Source organism: Gopherus evgoodei, chromosome 5, assembly GCF_007399415.2.
Source record: "Gopherus evgoodei ecotype Sinaloan lineage chromosome 5, rGopEvg1_v1.p, whole genome shotgun sequence".
Taxonomy (NCBI): domain Eukaryota; kingdom Metazoa; phylum Chordata; order Testudines; family Testudinidae; genus Gopherus; species Gopherus evgoodei.
This window is the reverse complement of record NC_044326.1, coordinates 5,554,002-5,573,348: the sequence shown is the minus strand read 5'-3', so window position 1 is coordinate 5,573,348 and position 19,347 is coordinate 5,554,002. Positions and strand designations below refer to the sequence as shown.

At 42.6% G+C, this 19,347-nt stretch overlaps 1 protein-coding gene across 7 annotated transcripts in view; it reads right to left on the bottom strand.

Moving 5' to 3' along the window:
- The window catches only part of ALMS1 (ALMS1 centrosome and basal body associated protein), a 145,034-nt gene that overhangs the window by 89,711 nt on the left and 35,976 nt on the right, over nt 1–19,347 (bottom strand). For 6 of the 7 annotated variants that reach the window (XM_030563833.1, XM_030563827.1, XM_030563832.1 and 3 more), the window contains exons 3-5: nt 17,264–17,459; nt 9,105–9,225; nt 1,592–3,887 (exon numbers count right to left, since the gene is read on the bottom strand). In XM_030563833.1, coding sequence (XP_030419693.1) covers nt 1,592–3,887; nt 9,105–9,225; nt 17,264–17,459 — 2,613 coding nt within the window. The remainder of the gene's footprint in view (nt 1–1,591; nt 3,888–9,104; nt 9,226–17,263; nt 17,460–19,347) is intronic. The other variant, XM_030563831.1, reaches the window with a different exon arrangement.

The following is a 19,347-nucleotide window of genomic DNA, read 5'->3' as shown; positions in this document are numbered from 1 at the left end:
TTATAGACGTACATATTAATAGCCAAATGCATGATCAAATCTCCTGAGTCCTGTCAGTGATTTACGAGAAGAGAATTCCTCAAAACTAATATTAAAGGGGAAAAGCTAATTCTGTTTATAACAGAGATAGTTTGTAGTCTCTGATTCTTACCTTTAATGAATTTCACAAATCTTTCTTTCAATCTTTATCTTCCTAGGCAACTGAGAATAGCCTTATATGCACACAAAAGCTGTTCTAAGATTATTTTTGCGGTGTAAATGTCAAGAATTTTCAAGGAAAATAAAAGTCAAAGTCTGATTCCAAAGACTAAACTGTTATTAGAGAAATAATTTTGCAAGAGGAAAAGCCCCTTATTCTGAATTAAAGTCCATTATTAACATACATCTGCATTTAATTTTCACTAACACTCATCAGCTAGCACCAAAGGCAAGTGTTAACATGGCTCCCACCTAATCTGGCAGCCATCCTATATCTAGCCACTCTGAAAAGAGAGGGAGGAAAGAATGGATTAGCAAAATAAGATCCCATTGGTTTTTATGTAAGAATCTTTTTTTTTATATATATATGTGTTTGTTAATCATCAGCTGTTTAAGACTTTTACACTGGGGCAAACTTAAAAGGAAAGAATATTTATAGAAGAAGCCATCTGCTTCGCCAGGAATTTTCTGTGTTGCTTTTGCTCTTATTGAAGATGTGCGGGTGTGTGAAAAGTTCTCTCTTGCAGCCTAGCTTCCCCCCAGAGTCTGTGGTGGAATCAAAACCTGACATTTGGGACATCATAGTCTGCTTACATGGAAGAGACTGGAAGGTCAGAAATGGCTTGCCGATGCACTGCAAACAAAAATTCTAGCACCTTGTCCTTTATTTCAAGGCTCTGCTTCACTTAGCCCCAGCCGAGATCACTGACCTTGTCTCCTTTTGCTTTTATCCTTACCTTCTACATTCAGACACTGTCACAAGTCTTTACATGCCATACATATCCTTTTCCCACTCCTGCCTTCATGTTACCCTCTACGCATGGAACATTCACTCTAAACCCATTGCCCAGGCATTTCCACTGTCTTGAAATACATCCTAAAAGTGTACTACTTCCATATCAACAATGAGTAATTAAAATACTAATTCAACATTATGGGACAAATTCACTACTGTCATTAACAGGCACAACTCTATTTCAATGGTGCCACGGCCATCTTCGTCAGTAATACATTTTACCCCGACTGCAGAAAGAGTATAAGAAAACAGTGTAGCCGAAAGTGGGTTTAGAGGATTTTAGCAGTATATATTTTAAAGGTATCTTCAGTGAAGGAGCCCTTTAAAATTACTTGGTTCAGTTACCTTATATAGAATCTTCATCATATTAGCTAAGATCTAAGCTGAAGAAGTCTGTAGCTGTGGCACCAAATATTCTTACCACACACAGGATAATAAAAGCTTCTATAACTACACCAGTCTCTCCATACAATGCGCCCTTTCTTATGATGTTCCAAGCACCTTCAACTTCTATTGCTTTTAACATAAGTTGAGGCTGCTCAGTCATCCTATGATTAAACCTAAAGAGAAGTGGCAAAATTACAAGCAATCTCTTACCGGTATTCTTTCTTCAATATTTCTCTCTTTTTTATCTGGAGTTTTCAAAGCAGGAGCCCACAAAGGAATGACATTATCCCCATCTAAACTGGTGAAAAAATCCCTGGCAACTATTAAAGAGGAGCTTGCAGCGGTCAAGTCAACATGGCTACTTGCCTGTGAACTAGCCAGGAGGTTTAAGCTATCTGGAGAAATGTCATTGAAATGATCCATACTGATCTGGCTAGTAGAGAGTTCTGGATCGCGTGACTGTCTGGTATTATTTTCAAGACCATTGTGTTTCTCTTGCCCATCACTTGGAGAGCATTCCTCCTCTCTGAGAAGTTGAGCAACTCTTTCACTGGAAATGAAGACATTTTGATCTGAATTTTGACCTATGCTATTATTGTCGTCATCATCACCACCACTACTGGACTCAGTAGTGACAAGAACAGCTGTAAACTGTGAGGTTGTGGAGTCTTCTAACTGAGCACTACTTTTTCTGATTTCAGGCATTCCAGAAACTCTGCTCTTTTCTTCCGTGGACTGAACAACTTCATCTGGGTTTGTTGCCTGAACAACTTTTATCTGTGAGGCCTCTCTGCCGATTATATGTACTGAATTGTCAGACTGAGACCTGGCAAGTGGTGAAGCATGTGCTGACTTTTTATCACAGGAATGCAAACTGGTCATTGAGCTTGTCCCTCCAAAGGCTAAACCGCTCTTGAGGTTACCACTGCTGCTGCTCTGCTTTGATAAAATACGGTTTAAGGAATCAGCAATTGCACTGTAGGCTTTCTTCCTTGGAGAAACTCCACTCAAGCCACATAAAGCCAAAGTATCAGGTATCTTCTCCATCGGCTGGTTCACATTCCAAGCTCCTACCTTTTCCATGAAATTAAGGGTAGGGAGAGACTGGATTCTTCCAGCACGAGGATACATTATTCTTAAAGACTCACAACTTTCACTGCTAATTTCCTGTCCACTCTGAGATGCATGATGCTTCTCAGCAGAAGAAACAAGTGTATTTGTAGATGAGTTCCTAGAAGTTTCTTCATTTAAACAAGTAAGAGAAGCCTGAAGATTTGATCTGATTGGAAGGGGCTTACCAGGTACTTCCTGCTTCTCACTTCCGCTTACATATATCCCTGGGGTGGACTGATAGATTGGTTGAGCTAATTGTCCAAAGAATGAACCATTGTCTACAGGAAGATTAAATAAAGGTGAAATGCCTGTATTTTTATGTCCCCTTTCTATGGTGAAGTCTGAAAGAGTTAATTCACTTCCGTTAACTCCAGACGGGATTTCCACAACAGTATTTTTCTCACTGCATGTTCCACCAGATTCTACACTAGCTGTGACTGGCTGGTCAGATGCGCTGTCCTTGACACTAGTTTTGGACATAGCAGAGAGAGGCTCCTCTTTCTGTTTCCCGGACATTTTAGAAAACAGTTGTTTTTGCTGCTCATCTAGAATGGCTCCCCGGGGCTTCATGGTAACACCAGAGAACCACGATCTGCCAGAGTCATTCAAATCTGAACTATGTCCCTCGGACAACATGAACATTTCTGAAGGGTTTGCAGAAAACACATCTGGGGCATTGGAATTTTTAAAAGGGTCTCTCCTTGAAACATCAGAAAACATCTTGGAGGAGCCAAGCTCAGGAACACACTTTTCTTCTTCCAGTTTCTGATGTGATTCTCTTACAAACATTTCTGACTCCCTGTCAGAAAGCTCAACATTTCCTACTCGCTGCAATGTTTCATTTTTCCCTGGGTCCCTAGCTGATATACTCTTGCATGAAGAGCTTTCTGAAGATGAGAACCCACCATGGCTCGATAATCCTATTTCTTTTTCCAGAAGATCAAGGAGGAGAGGAGCTGGCACATTGCTGTCTAAAAAGAAGGGATCATTATTTACAAAACCACTAGTAGCTTCCTTTGTAGTAAATACTTCTAGATGCTGTAGTGTTTCTGGCTTGTTTAGCAGCATTTTTCTACTTGGATCTGTTACATTTTCATCTCTATTAGGGATGAAAGACTTATTGTTAATATCAAGTTTATAATTTTGTTCTTCAGCCTTCTCCTTCCTCTCCACAGGTATCTGTCCAGAAAAACACATGGGGTGCTGAGACAGATAGCTGGTGCAGCTGACATCACAAGGTTCTACAGTGCTGACTGCAAGTGGGTGCTCAGACAGGGTGAAGCAGCCACTGACTAAGTCTGAAGGTATTTCAGTATCTGCCAACTGCACAGCTTCACTGATCTGCAGTGGCTCTGCATGCTGCTCAGAAGCATCAGAAACATCAGGGGTTCCTCTGGAAGAGAAAAGAAAAAGAAAAAGAAAAAAAGTAAATGTTTCTCTGGTAACATTTATTTTCAACACCCACATTTTCTGCCTAAAAGAAACAAACTAAAAGGCAGGACTTCTACATGAGAGCAAACAACTAGGATTTAGCAACACATACATCTGAAGGTATTACCCAAATAGATCAAGCAGATATTTTAAATACTTAAAGACAGGATAATTTACATTAAAAAATGATTACTATATCTCCATAAATAACGGTCTGGAAAGATAACTACTTTTTTTAAACCATATTTTTAAAAAAATGAATACCCTACACAGTATTTGTTTTAAAAATCATCCAATTTAGGATTTCAAATGTTTTTTTAAACAAGGATATAAAATAGGCCAGGCCTGAAATGAACGCCAGGGTGCAATAGTAAGGGACTTCTGCAGATTTCTTACATTTTTGTCTTCACCCTGAATTATTAGATGCCTTATTTGCTTTTGATAATCATTCTTCTATGAGCTTCACTCCACTGGGCATACAATAGTTATTCAAAATTCATTGGAAGATCAATTCCAGCTGAATCCACAAAGTCTAAACTCACATGTTATTAACCAGTAGTGAAACAGTAACACGTGACACTGGGATACAACATACTTTTTTCTTCTTGATGCCTGGATTCTCGTATCATGTAACCTAAATATTGACAACATTGCAAGGACAATTCCTCCAACATCGAGAGCTCAGGGAGCAGGAAAGCTCTCTATCGGAGGGTGTAGAAGACAACGGGCAAGGCAAAGGGGAGCGAAGGCTTCCCTTTGGAATGCACCGGAGGATGGGGCTCCATCGGCAAGGAGGATTCCTCCCTAGCAGGCGAAAACAGTGCCGTCAGGTGGAGGAGATCTCTGGCAGCTTGATAGGCTTCCGGCATGGACAGGAGCTGAAGTTGCCAAGTAAGTGCTGGGGATTGAGGTAGGGCTGGACTCAACTACCTCACCCGGGCAGGAGTCGATCTGGAAGGAGATGCCAAGGAGTGGCCCACCTGGGATTTCACTTCTCGAGGTTTAGCCGGAGCAGAGCGGTCATCCAGCTTTCTCTTCTTTTGAGGCACTGGCGAATGGGAGCGGTACCTACTGTCTGACAGGTGCCAAAAGGAGCCATGACAGTGCCAGGTGCCTCTGGTGTCCTTCTTTGGCGCCGAAGATGTAGATGGCGCCATGGCGCTCCGCATCAAGGACGACGCCAAGAGAGTCGGATCTCTCGTGCCCGAATCGGGCTGGGGGCACAAAGCTGCCTCCATGAGGATCGCCTTCAGGCGCTGTTGCCATTCTTTACGTGTTCCTGGGAGGAACTCGCGGCAGATCTTACAGCGATCTTTCTAATGGGTCTTCCCCAGGCACCTAAGACACGATGAGTGCAGGTCACTCTTAGGCATGCGCTTGCCACAAGCCACGCAATTCTTAAAACCCAGGGACCATGGCATGCCACGGAGCTGGGCCGAAGAGGCAGGGAATAAAACCCCAACAGCTATACTGTACTAATCTTTTAACTGGTACTACAAACTAACTGAGAACTATAGACACAGAAAAGCGAAGAGAACTTGCTGAGCAAGAGCCAAGGGAAGTTCCAGCCATTGTCACTGGTGGTAAGAAGGAACTGAAGGGGTGGTGGGTTGGCAGGGCTATATATTAGGAGCCATGAGGGCGCCACTCCAGGGGGCACCCTGGCCAATCCGACAGATACTGCTAAGGGAAAAATCTTCCAGCCAACATGCACATGCACGCACACACGTGATTGGAATCGATATGAACAACTACTCAAAGAAGAACTTAAGGATATTTAATCAGCTTTTATCCAATTTCTGTCCTGTCCACCTACTAATGTTATCACTTTAATTCATTATGCCATTAATACAAACTATCTGCAGCAAATTCTACTTAATAGCAACCTGGATACTAACAACTTCTGGTTAATAGCAACATTTTGCAAGGAACTAGTCCTGTCCCATTGACTTTAATGTTCATGGGATTCAGTTATTGGCAACAGCATGTGTTTATTAACAACACTTTGTGGAAGAAACTATAGGCCCCAAACTATAGGCAGATTTGCAAGGCTGCACCCAGCAAAAGAAACACTGGGATGTGTCTCCCTGGCCTGCAGTCCCACAAACTTGCCCGCAACCAGTGCTCAGCACCTCCCGGAGCTTCCTTCTGGTGCTGCAGCCCTGCAAACCAGTCTGTGCACAGGACTGCACAGGAGGTAAGGAGATGTGGGCTGCAAGGAGATGCTGTGGGCAGGACAATGGTGGAAGTGGGACTGCAGCCCATGTGCCAGAGTTGCACAGGATCTCTCTCTGCCCTCTCCAGGTTGCACCCTGATGAAGGACTGTACATAGGGAAGGAAGCACTGGGTCATGCTGACTCCCAATCCCTGGAGAGTGCAGGGAGAGGTACCAGGTAGAACTGTGGCAGGGGCACTATTTAGGGGCGGAATATGGGGGTGCTCCTGCCCACCTCTGAGTTTCCTATAGGGTGTGCTCCCAGGCAGAGCTCTTAACTGCACAGCGTTAGTGTGGAATGTGAGCTCTGCAGAGAGGTGCTTCTCCCAGCTTGTGCGCCTGGGACAGAAAGCCAAACAGAGACAGGGTGATTAAGACGAGTAAGGGCTGGTAATTAAAGATCTGGAAGTCGTTAGGAATCCTACTGCAGGGGCTGTGGGGTGTTGCCACCCTGAGTCTGCAGGGGACTCAGAAGAAATACAGCCAAGCCCTCTGAGCCAAGTTTACATTAAGAAAAGAGGGAGATGTGAGGGGCATAGGTGAAAAGAAGGGGCCAGAAGTGGTATAGAGAAGTTCCCACTCTACCTGTGGTACTTATGTGGCCCCATCATTATAGTATCTGAGAGCCTCACATCACAACCCCTCAGTGAGGTAGAGTAGTGCTGTTATTACCATTGTACAGACGGGGCACTGAGGCACATTGACAAAAAGACAGATTTTCATAGGTATTTAGGCACCTAGTGGGATTTTCAAAAGCGCCTAGCGGGTTAAGCGCTTTAAAAACCCCACAGATGCCTAGTTGCATCTTTGGGTTCCTAAAAATCTTTGAAACTCTGTCCATAGTGCACTGGCCTGAGGTCATACAAGAAGTCCATGGGGGGATTAGAACCCAGGTATCTCAGGGCTAACTCCCTATCCACTGGACCAGCCTCTCTCTCTGCTGCATGCTGCAAAAAAAGAGAACTCTGATAGATGGGAACGAAAGCAAGAAGGATAGTTCTCTGAGACTCCAGCAACTGGTCTCAGGCAATTGGGGAGGATGGCATGGTTGACCACATGAAAAGCAGCACAGCGGATAGGAAGGATGAAGAAAAGACAGAGAATGAGAGTCAGATGAGAGGAAAGAACTTAACTGTCAAGGGGGGGCAGGTTCTGCCCCATGCTGGGTTGTAGAGCAATGCATGCTGTGCAATTTTAGATTTTAACTGAAAACTATTTTGTTTTGTCATTTTTTGTTCTAGGTTCGAGAAAAGAAAGGAATGAGCAAGTGTTGTATGAGGATCAGATATGTTTATGCCTCAAATTCTTAAGGTTTCAGCTGTATCCAGGCCAATTCCAGAACAAAGAACAGAAATTGCATTCACAGTCCATAAAGTTGACGATTATTGTCATGATTTGTATTATTCACTGGGCACCATCTGTGTGCTCAGCACTGTTCAGAATATGCCAGAAAATGTAGTCTCTGGGTCAGTGTGTATAGGATGTGTAACTCTGGATAAGATGGCTCAAATATTTAAGTTTGAAGTGTATAGTTATTGAACACGTTATCACATGTTCACTTTGATGCTAATATCTGTGAGTGGTGGCGCTGATGGCAATTGAAATTTTACTTAAGAACTAGAAGATGTGACCATCTAACTTTACTTCAGAGGAAGAATCACCCAGAAGATCTGTGCCTATTTATTTTATTTTCCTGCCTGCAGTGGCCTTGACATATCTCAGAAGTCTCAATTTTTTTCTCAACTTTAAAACATGGAATTTTCTTGGGGTTTGATTTTAAATATTCTCCTGTGAGAACTGCAACTAAATCACTGTAGTGTTGTGTTTAAGAGCCTTCCGGAAAGTAACTAACCTTTAAACTGAAGTGAAAGTAGTGTTGCCACCTCTCATGATTTTGTTACATGTTTCATAATCATTACTATTTACCATAAAGTCAAGTGGATATGTGATGATTTCAGCCACCATTTGTAAGAAAAATGAAGTTTCTAGCCCTCATGACTGTGGAGAAAGCTTCAAAAATGTGACCCCAGTGCACCCAAAAGGCTCAAAAAGCAGCAGGCAAATAAAAATAACACCAAATCTATTATTTTTACATAATATGATGATTTTAAAGCCAATCTCATGATTTTTGGTGAGCCTGATTCATGATTTTTTAATATTTGGGATTCGCAATAGTGTAAAAGTGAGTTGAAAGTGTCAGTTTCACTCCTGTTTCTAGTCTATTATTTGTAGTAGGGTAATACCCCTGCTAGGTGCAATTTCAACTCATGGGGCCTTGCCCTAGTAGAATGTTTCCAAAAATTAAATGATCTATTCCAAACTTGGTGAACTGCAAAAAAGTGATAGAAAGTAAGCTAGATTTTTCTACAATGGTTGTATTCAAGAGTTAGTAACAAAGTAAGAATATACATTAAAATTTTAAACCTAATCAATGTCCCTTAAGTGAGTTCACACAAGATGTCAGAACATGTTAGTATTAGAGTCTAATATTTATTTAATGTTCTTTATATAGGAATTAGATACAGCTCTCCTGTGAGATCATTTCTAAGCTGTTATCTGCAAAAACATGAGAGTTTTCAGGTGCCTAAATAGCCCCTGGAATCACAGTTAAAGTTGCCTCTCCCCCTCACCCCCCCAAAAAAATCTGAAATGGCACCCCTGCTCTGTGGGGTCCTTAGCACCCCCACTTCCTGTAGAAAGCCCTAACATCTGGGCTGCAGCCTCTTACCCTACCACTGGCTAGTAGGCAGGGATGGCACAGCCCAGCACTTCCTTCCCCAGCTGCAACCTCACAAACCTGCCTTCCACTTATTGGCAATCTCCAGATAATGGCATCTTTTTGCTAGCAACAGAGGGGTTGCTAATAAGTAGATTCTACTGTACCTGGAAATTCTTTGAATCACAGGCACACAGAGAACATATAATGCAGAGAATTCAAACAACACACAGTAACTTCAACCAACCTTAGAGGAGCAAAATCCAGCTCAGTTTGCTGACACAGGGTATCGTCCAAAAACTTCTGACCTTGCGCTGAATACGTCATCAGTAGTGGGAGACAGGGAGAGAAGCGACTATCCTGAATTTCTGTTAAGAGTAAAAATATCATGATGATGTGGTAATAATGCAATAGTCATGGCTTGCTAAGCAACCCCTTACTAAACCAACTGCCCTGCCATCTGGCATAGTTTGCAAGGCTAAAAAATGCCAATTATGGTAAAAAAATTACATAAATCCAGCAATTCTAGTGACTGAAGTAGGTGAATCAAAAAGAAATAATACACATTTCAAAGAAGCTGGTATGGAAGATCACATTATGATTCTTTATACAGACATCCAGCTATGTAGATGATGGAATTTCAGAAATCAGATGTTTAGAATCTTAGAAAGCAGAGCTAGAAAAGTACTCATAAATCAATCTACCTACCCACCCAGCATGCCCAATTGTCAATGCAGCTTCAATATCCTGGTCAAAGGTCCAATTCAGCTAATTGCCAAGCCCCCTCAATTCCTGGTGAAAGGGCTCAGCACTTTACCAGATCAGTCCCTATGGAAGGCTGATGCTTTGCTTTACTGAGCAACACAGGACAGTCAAGATCCCACTAACCTGCAGAAAAATAGCACCTATGTCTCTGTTTTAGGACCTAAATTACAAGAAAAAACCGAGTTTGACAAACAATATTTAAACTTATATTGATACAGTCTTCAATTTGAAAGATTTCAAAATGCTGTACATATTGCACACCAAAGGATCAGATCACTCACCCAAAACTAATATGCACCCACTTCTGGAGAAACTCTGGCTTGACAGAGCACACCATCACAATAATACATTTTTGGAAAGGAAAGTAAACCATGGCTACAATTGCAGGGGGAATTAATTAGAGAAGAGTATAATTACTCATACTGGAATTTGGCTCAGACAGCAAAGCTAATGCCCTTACAATTGTAAAAGTGCCATGGGATTGTCAATGATCATGTGTGGACCCAGACTGTATACCTCATTCAAAAAGTCATCTTCCTTGACTGTTGATTTGACTATATGGTCACTCCCATCTGACTCATTCTACTGGTACCAGTCCACTCTTGCATCAAATTTAAGCTTTTTGTCACCAAGTTCAAAGTGCTATATATTTTGACTCCTCCTATTTGTCCTCCATTGTCAAGCTTCACGTTTCCCCCATCATCTCAGCTCCAACACTCCCCAGCCTTGTTCACCCATTTGCCAGCTTCTCATATAATTATGTCCAGGAAGCCCCATGGTATGTATGAATTCCCTGAGCTTATCTACAAAGACTCTGTACAATCCACATTTGAATCATTTTAAAATATCCACTTATGCCATACCACTTAGCGGACTGAGCTGAGTTGTATGTAAATTACCATTTATTCCCCTTTCCCTAATCCCTGTCTGTCCTTAGATTATGAGCTCTGTAAAGATCATCCCTTAAGTGTTTGGAAAGTACCTAGTACATCAAAGCAGCTACTGAAAATAAATTATAAATGTTAAATAGAGGCAGCAGCTACAGCAGTCCAGTTACCCCAATATTGATTTAATGGGAAGAGGGCCACTGAGGCTATGTTTCAACAGCAGCTGGGAAGTGTGATTCTCAACATAGGTAGACAGACTTGTGCTAGCTCAACTCAAACCAATGTCCTAAAAACAGCAGCATGGAGGTTATGCCACTGACAGGAGTTCATACTAGCTACCTAGGTCGGAGCTTGGGCAGCTAGCATCAGTCACCACCAGCGCTGCAATATCCACACTGTTATTTTTAGTGCACTAGCTCTAGCTGAGCTACCACAAGTCTGTCTACCCGGGCTGTGAATCACACCTCCCACCTGCCATGTAGACATCACCATGAGTAAAGGCAACTCTTTGGACTAACACAATAGTGAGTTTATAAAAAATAGTACCAAATCACATATTTTTAGATGGACTTAGTAGACTGCTGGTTTCCCTTCCCCTCTCAATCAGAACACATCTGGCCATAGAGTGCTATCTGGGTTAGTTGTCTCTCTACTTGTATTTAAAGCCAAGTGACCTAATAGATCTTCTCCATCTCTAACCTTTATGATGTTGAGTTTTAGACTTATTTGCATCTTGATCCCTTTGTACAAGAAATGGGATCTCTGAACCTCTGTGTAATAGCATAAAATAATCAGAGCCCACAGAATGTGCTAGCGTTAACATCTGTTACTGTGCCAAGCACGGTTATACTCTGTAGCAGTAAGTGTTGATTTCTCTGGCACAGTTCCTTGCTTTACATGATATGCCAAGGGTCAGTTTACCCAGTATGAAAAAACACATTGCACTTATAAATTATTTTTCATTAATTATCAACAAAAGTAGGTATGGATGTTTTATATCACAAGAAGCAAAACAGAAATTTCACAAAGATTACTTATTTATACAGTATATCAGCAGGGGCCTTTTACAAGCACACACCCACTTTGATACAGGCAATATCGACCATCTAATATTACGATAGGTGAGCAGACCTCTGGCATTTCCAAAGTATTAAATTATAAAAATCCACCTGGAAAAAAAAAACAAAAAATAAAAACATTACGAACCTGATTGTATCATCAGTCAGGCTGATGCTTGTATCATCAGTCAGGGTGAGAGATTACTGATTCAAATCCTATCTAGTATTTTAGGCTTAGTTTGCAGTTTTGTTTATTTGCTAGATAATCTGCTTTGATCTGTTTGCTATCACGTATTATCACTTAAAATCTATCTTTCTGTAGTTGTTAAACTTGTTTTATGCTTTATCTTAACCAGTGTATTTTGAGTGAAATGTCTGGGAAAATCTCAGCTTGGTTAACACAAGCTTGCTGTGCGTATCTTTCTCAGAGAGGGGAAGGTGAACTATATTAATGATCTTACATTGTCCAGATTCCTGTGCAGCGTAAGACAGTATAATTCTGGGTTATACTACAGCAGGGAGTGCAAACCTGGGGAGCTGGGAAATTGGCTGGCTGTCTTTGAGTGGCTTAGGTAAAGCACTCAGGTAGCTCAGTTGGGTGTGTGGCGCCACCTGCTGTAGTGTTGGGTTTTTTGCCAGAAGCTGGGAATGGGTGACAGAGGATGGATCACTTGATGATTTCCTATCAGAGGGGTAGCCATGTTAGCCTGGGTTTGTAAAAAGCAACAAAGAGTCCTGTGGCACATTATAGACTAACAGACGTATTGGAGCATAAGCTTTCGTGTGTGAATACTCACTTCATCAGACACATGTGGTGGAAATTTCCAGAGGCAGGTATAAATATGCAGGCCAGAATCAGTCTGGAGATAACTAGGTCAGTTCAATCAGGGAGGATGAGGCCCTCTTCTAGCAGCTGAGGTGTGAAAACCAAGGGAGGAGAAACTGCTTTTGTAGTTGGCTAGCCATTCACAGTCTTTGTTTAACCCTGAGCTAATGGTGTCAAATCTGCAAATGAACTGAAGTTCAGTAGTTTCTCTCTGGAGTCTGGTCCTGACATTTTTTTGTTGCAGGATGTCTACCTTTAAATCTGTTATTGTGTGTCCAGGGAGGCTGAAGTGTTTTCCTACAGGGTTTTTGTATATTGCCATTCCTAATATCTGACTTGTGTCCATTAATCCTCTTACGTAGGGATTGTCCAGTTTGGCCAATGTACATAGCAGAGTGGCACTGCTGGCACATGATGGCGTATATTACATTGGTGGACGTGCAGGTGAATGAACCGGTGATGTCGTGGCTGATCTGGTTAGGTCCTGTGATAGTGTCACTAGTGTAAATGTGAGAACAGAGTTGGCATCAAGGTTTGTTGCATGTATTGGTTCCTGAGTTAGAGTTACTATGGTGCGGTGTGTGGTTGTTGGTGAGAATATGCTTAAGGTTGGCGGGTTGTCTGTGGGCGAGGACTGGCCTGCCTCCCAAGGCCTGTGAAAGCGAGGGTCGTTGTCCAGGATGGGCTGTAGATCACTGATGATGCATTGGAGAGGTTTTAGCTGAGGACTGTAGGTGATGGCCAGTGGAGTTCTGTTGGTTTCTTTCTTGGGCTTGTCTTGCAGCAGGAGGCTTCTGGGTACATGTTTGGCTCTGTTGATTTGTTTCCATATTTCCTCATGTGGGTATTGTAGCTTTGAGAATGCTTGGTGAAGATCTTGTAGGTGTTGGTCTCGGTCTGAGGAGTTGGAGCAAATGCGGTTATATCTCAGCGCTTGGCTGTAGACGATGGATCATGTGGTGTGTACAGGATGGAAGCTGGAGGCATGAAGGTAGGCATAGCGGTCGGTGGGTTTTCGGTATAGGGTGTTTAATGAGTACCTGTTCTGTTCATTCGCTCTGGGGCATCTGGCATTGGCCAGTCGGAAGACAGGATACTTGGCTAGATGGACCTTTGGTCTGACCCAGTATGGCCGTTCTTATGTTCTTATGATAAAAGGGCATGGTGAGGCTGGCTCAGTCTCCAGCAGTGTGAGAAAAGGGGAAGCCCAGCTGGAGGGTTACAGCCCACAGTAGTTCCCCCAGCTCCCAGACTGCACCCTGGGGGTTACAATCCATCACAATACATTTTAGAATTGATGCAGGGATTTCAATTTTGGGGACGGAGGAAGTGGAAGCGAGCGTGGCTCCATTATGCAGTGGGGAGATTATTACACGGACTGACATAATTCCACAGCCACAAAATCGTAGACCAAAGGCGGCACGGAATATGGGTCATTCTTCCCATCAGCCAGAATAATAATGTGATCACAAAGCAATTTCAAAGAATTCATTCTATCTCTGCAGCTGTCTCTACAATGGTACAAGACACTGAACACCTCAGTCCATGCCTCAGAGCAAAGTTCTATCCCCTGCCCCCTCCATTCTCTCTCTCACCCTAATTTTCAGTATAATGTTAGGAAATACCAATTTTTCTACCATGGTTTGCTGTGTGTGAATGTAGGAGTTTTTGAGATAGCATTTAGAAGTACAGTGGGTATGTGCTTGGGGCTCTTTGATAGCATAGAATGCCAGGTGTAAAAGGTAGCATGAAAGAAGGCAAGACAAGTATGTGAGAAGGGGGAGGTGATGTGGAATAAATGGCAGTGGAAAACGGCAAAGGGCATGTAATGACAGCAGAGGATCAGTGTGTGGGGAACACAAGAAATGTCCCAAAGCATCACACTGTACATGTCTGTTTCCCTGGCTTTACAGTTATTGTGACCAATTATTAACTCTACCAACAGGAATAACCTTTCATTTTCTTTAAATTGGCTTTACCTTGAGGCATCTCCATTTATTATTATGAGAGGAGCAAGAGATCGGCAGTGGAGAAAATGAACTACTCTATCTAAACAGTTGTTTTAAACAGAGGAGTAAACTCTGTCTTGTTCTCCCTACCTCTAAATCCTCAACTTCCCCCTCTCTCTCTCTCTCTCTCTCTCCCTCCTGCCTCTCCCCCACACACTCACACAATCTGCCAACTCTGAGCTACTGGCCTGCTCCTGGCATGGAGTGACTCTTCACTCCATGTCAGTTCTTTCCTGGGCTGATTGACCAATGCGCCCCATTTCCCCCCTAGGTGTCCAGTCTTAGAGGAGTGGTGGCAGCGGTCAGTGACCAGCAGCAAACAACTGAGTGGGTCAGGGAGGCAAGCTGGAGAACAAGTGGCAAAGGAAGGAGAAATTCTCAGCAAAAAGGAAGAGGAGCCAGTTAAATTTACTCTAGACTGATCTTAGACCCATCTTGCAGCAGCCCAAACCCTTCCTTCCTCAATATAGTGCCCCCTAGAGGCTAACTGGAAACCAAAGAAGCTGGCCAGCTAAACACTCCCCAAATGTTGCATTAAGCCAGTGTTCTAAGGGTTTAAGGATACAGAACTAATTCCTTACACAAATACAGTCCTATCAGTTTTAGAAAATGCACCTTCCTCTCCCTTCAGCATTTTTTAAGGTTTTCTAATTTTATGCTGCCTGAAACATCACATTTTTGATCACTTACTTACATCAGGAACAGAAGAATCATCACTATCATATTCTGGCTGCTTATGATGACTTAAGGGATCATTACACCAAGATGTACCCTAGGCTTTGTGGGCAGAAAAGCAGGTGCATGATGCTCAAAGCAGCAAGTGACGTCAGCGCAACACTCTTTGAGCATCTTGTGTCAAAACAGTAATTCTTCCTGCTGTCACTCTAAAGGTCAAAAGCCTTCTCACAGTTGAATTTACCGAGCAAGCAAACATGGGCATGCTACTTTATCTTACAGTCTACTGACAAATCTGAATGCCATAATTAAAATTGCTGTTCATGGAAGATTAAAGAGAAAGGCAAAAACAAAACAGAACTTTCTTGGCTTTGTCACTTTGTTCTATATGTAGATCCAGTGATCTCAATACAAATTTCAATATGGAATTTAAAAGGAAGCTGCAAAGCAGAGTTACAGATTCAAAATAGTTTTAAAAAAGAGAAAGCCAATGTTGTTAGAACCAATATTTCCCCGTAATAAAACAATTTAGAAAATTCAAGCTTGTGTGTTGAGCTACCGCTTAACGTGTACTGTATCATTCTCTACACAGTTTTTCATTCTCTGCTTCCTAAAGTACCTCTAGAGTCCTCAATATCACATCAAAATTGAGCTCTGTACTCTACAGTTAAGCAAGACCAACAGATACAATGTTAAACAAAACTGTACTTGTTGACAATGAGTGCTAAGTTGTGTTCATCATTGCATTATTTACCACCGCTCCTCAAGGTCATAGTCTAAGATGATGCATTTTCTCAGTGTAGACAACCTCTCCATGTATGCAAGGGCAGGCTGAGTTTGCACCATGAGAGCTAATTTTACTGAACTAAGCACTTTTAGATCCTTGGAATATCACAAAAGTGGATTCTTTTAACATCACCCAATCATGATAAATGTCCCTCTACCCACTAGCACAATATATTTTTTTCATTGAATGTACTCCTTTACATCCTTCATAATCACTGCATGATTTCTGATGGGACGCTGCCCCCTAAACAGGTTTAATTCATTTAAGTAATTCATTTGAATGCATTCTTCTACCACAGTAGCCTCTCTGATTGCATGCGTGCACTGACTGAGTTACTAGCAATAGGATATGCCTTGGTCACTAGAGGTGAGTGCTGCCTGGATCCAGCACCCCAAAACCCCTCCCACGCCCCAACCCTCTGCCCCAAGCCCCCTCCCACACTCAAACTCCCTCCCTCTTAGTTAACTGGAATTTTTGACTTACTGGCACTCCCCATTCCCCTGACATGCCAGATAACAAAGCTTTCACTGTAAATCCAAGAGGAATCTCATATAATTGAAAAATATATTCAAATAAAAAGATTTGAGTAAGTCTTACCATGATAAGGTATTTCTAGCTAAAATTCTTCAGAAATAAGTATTATTCAGATGACTTTTATAACTGAAAATAAAATTATTGTGCAACATTAAGTCATTGACCTTGCTGAAGCATGATAACGACCTATGTTTATACAGCACCTTTCAGCAAAAGTTTCAAAAACACTTTACAAACTATACATGGAGATTATTTTTCCCACCAGCGAAACGTATTACAACACTGCACGACAGCTTCAGAGAAAATGAAGAATACTATATCCACTTCAGAAGAGAAGGATTTTTTACATAGGTGATTATATACACTTATCACTTAGTGGTTTACATTATCAAAACACTATACAAACTGGACTACTTCATCTTCAACCTTGCTAAGTATTACTCCCCCTTTGCAAGTGGAGACAGTGAGGCAAAGAGATTAAGTGACTTGCCCAACGTCACAGTGCAAGCCGCTTGCAGAAGCAGGATTACAACTCATACGTTTTTAAGGCTTGCAGGAACCATTATATCATCTAGTCAGGAACCACCAACTTTGAGTTCACTGAACTATGCTATTCCTGCCTTTCTAATTATAGTTACCAAGACTGGAACTGTGCTCAAACACTAAAGAAAACAGGTTCTCTAGCTAAAAGTAAGATACAAGTGGTCAGGTTCCTCATTCCAAAGACGGACCTTGACTACAAAACTACATAGGACGTGTTTTGAAAAACCATTGATCAGAACTGTAATAAATTAAATCCATGCTAAGGACTGTGAATGCTCAGTAAGCAACTAAGCTTATCTTGTTAAATGATTATTCAACATACCCAATAGCGGAGTGTGTGTCATGTCGCCTGTATGCCGCCTTCCAAGCTCTTCTGTCGGAGTCAACAAGCCTTCCTCCAGAGTAGGGAACTCTGTCAAGTCATTTCCACCACCAGTCAGGCCCAGCCTCATCCCTGATGTTGTCGCTAGATGGCTGACATCCATTTCTGCTGGAAGTTGATACCATGACTCCATTCCCTAAAACAATGTGGAAGAAAAACTCTTTAATTTTAAATTAGTCTTACTTTTGTTTCCAAAATCAAAAGTTTAATAATAAGCTATTTGTATTATTGTAAGCAGAGTCAGAATGAGCTCTACCCTAACATCTGGAGGTGAGCTGTGGAAAAGGACCTCAGTGGCTGATCTCATTTGCCTGGGCACACCCACTCCGCCTAGCATGATGGGACTGCTTGCCCAAATGGTCACTTTGGCTGCTGTGGGATCCCCAGTCTCTTTGTTATTGGCGCAGGAATAATAAAGTGTTGTTATCCTGGTTATGTGAATCAAGGACAGTAGAACTGTACTTGGCATTTTATGATAGAGGGACTCGCCCTCAACTCAGTAGCACTCACTAGGCAAGGGACATGGGTTCCAAAGCCCAGTGAATTGAGAGAGGCTGGGGATCCTACAGCAGCCAAAGTGACCATTTGGGTAAGCAAACCCATCTCGCTAGACAGGATGAGTGTGCCCAGGCAAATGCAATCAGCCTCTGAAGTCCTTTTCCACAGCTCACCATCAGATGTCAGGGTAGAGCTCATTCTGACTCTGCTTACATTATTATTGCATTAAAATGTATTTTATAGTATAAACAGACTGTTCTTCTGTTTAAATGTCTTGAATATAATCCTATCTACTCAAGTATAAATAAAGGCCCCAACCAAAGTACGACAGTTAAATCCAAATGTGGTAAACAGAAGTATGCAATATCACTAGTGCATTAAAAACAGACTTCACTTGGATATAAACTTTGAATGTGATTCAACAGCATTACACAAATATGGCCCTTGTACCAGTCAAGGCTGATCAAGTCCCTTTCAGGATGATTCTTTAATAGAAGGAAATCCCTTTTGGGATGTCACATTTTCAAAAGGATCTCCCAACAGCACAATCAAGGATTACAAGGTGAATGTCCTACTCTTCAAGTGTGGGTAAGAGAAGGCACCAAAAGTCTTTGACAAAAAGTCACAACAATGTGTATTCATAATTACTAAAGCATGCAGTGAGCATTGTACTTGGTAGAAGACAGACCCTCCATAGGGCTAAGACTGAAGGCAACATGAATTGCAGAGGAGGGAAAGGGGTTAAGGCAGGCTTTCAACTAATGTTCCTTCTAATTTTTTGCATTCATGTGCAGAATGAATGTTGTTATGCGCACCAATAAGGAGTTGATGTGTGGCAGGGCTGGGGTCGAGAGGTTTGGAGTGTGTGGGGGGAGCTCACGGCTGAGGCAGAGGGTTGGGGTGTGGGGGGGTGAGGGCTCTGGCTGGGAGTGCAAGCTCTGGGGTGGGGCTGGGGATGAGGGGTTTGGGGTGTCAGAGGGGGCTCAGAGCTGAGGCAGAGGGTTGGGATGGGGAGGGAGAGGGCTCCAGCTGGGGCTGAGGGGCTCTGGGGCAGGGCAAGAGATGAGGGGTTTGGGGGCAGGCTGCCCTGGGGCTGCAGCGGGGAGAGAGGACTCCCCCCAGCCATCTCTCGCTGCAGCAGCCCAGGGCCGGGGGAAGAGGTGCCTCTCCCCAGCCGCAGCAGCTCCAGGGCTGGGGCCAAGGGAAGAGGCACCTCTCTCTCTGCCTGTATGGCCCTTGATAGTCTGCTGCTTGGCCACACAGCTTACAGGGAACTTAGCCTTCAACCCCTTACTGCCAGGTCCACTGTTTAAGAAAAGTGGGAGGAGCAAAATATTGAGTGTGCACAGGGACCCTGAGGATACAAGGGAGAGAGGAACAAGAAGTTTTCTTAAAGTTTTCCATCTGGATAAAAGCCTCCAATCCTCTCCAATGTCCAACATCTCCATATTCCACTAAGGTTCAATTCCCTCCACCTGCATACCTCTTATAGATTTGCAAACATTTAGAGGACAGCACCCTGCTTT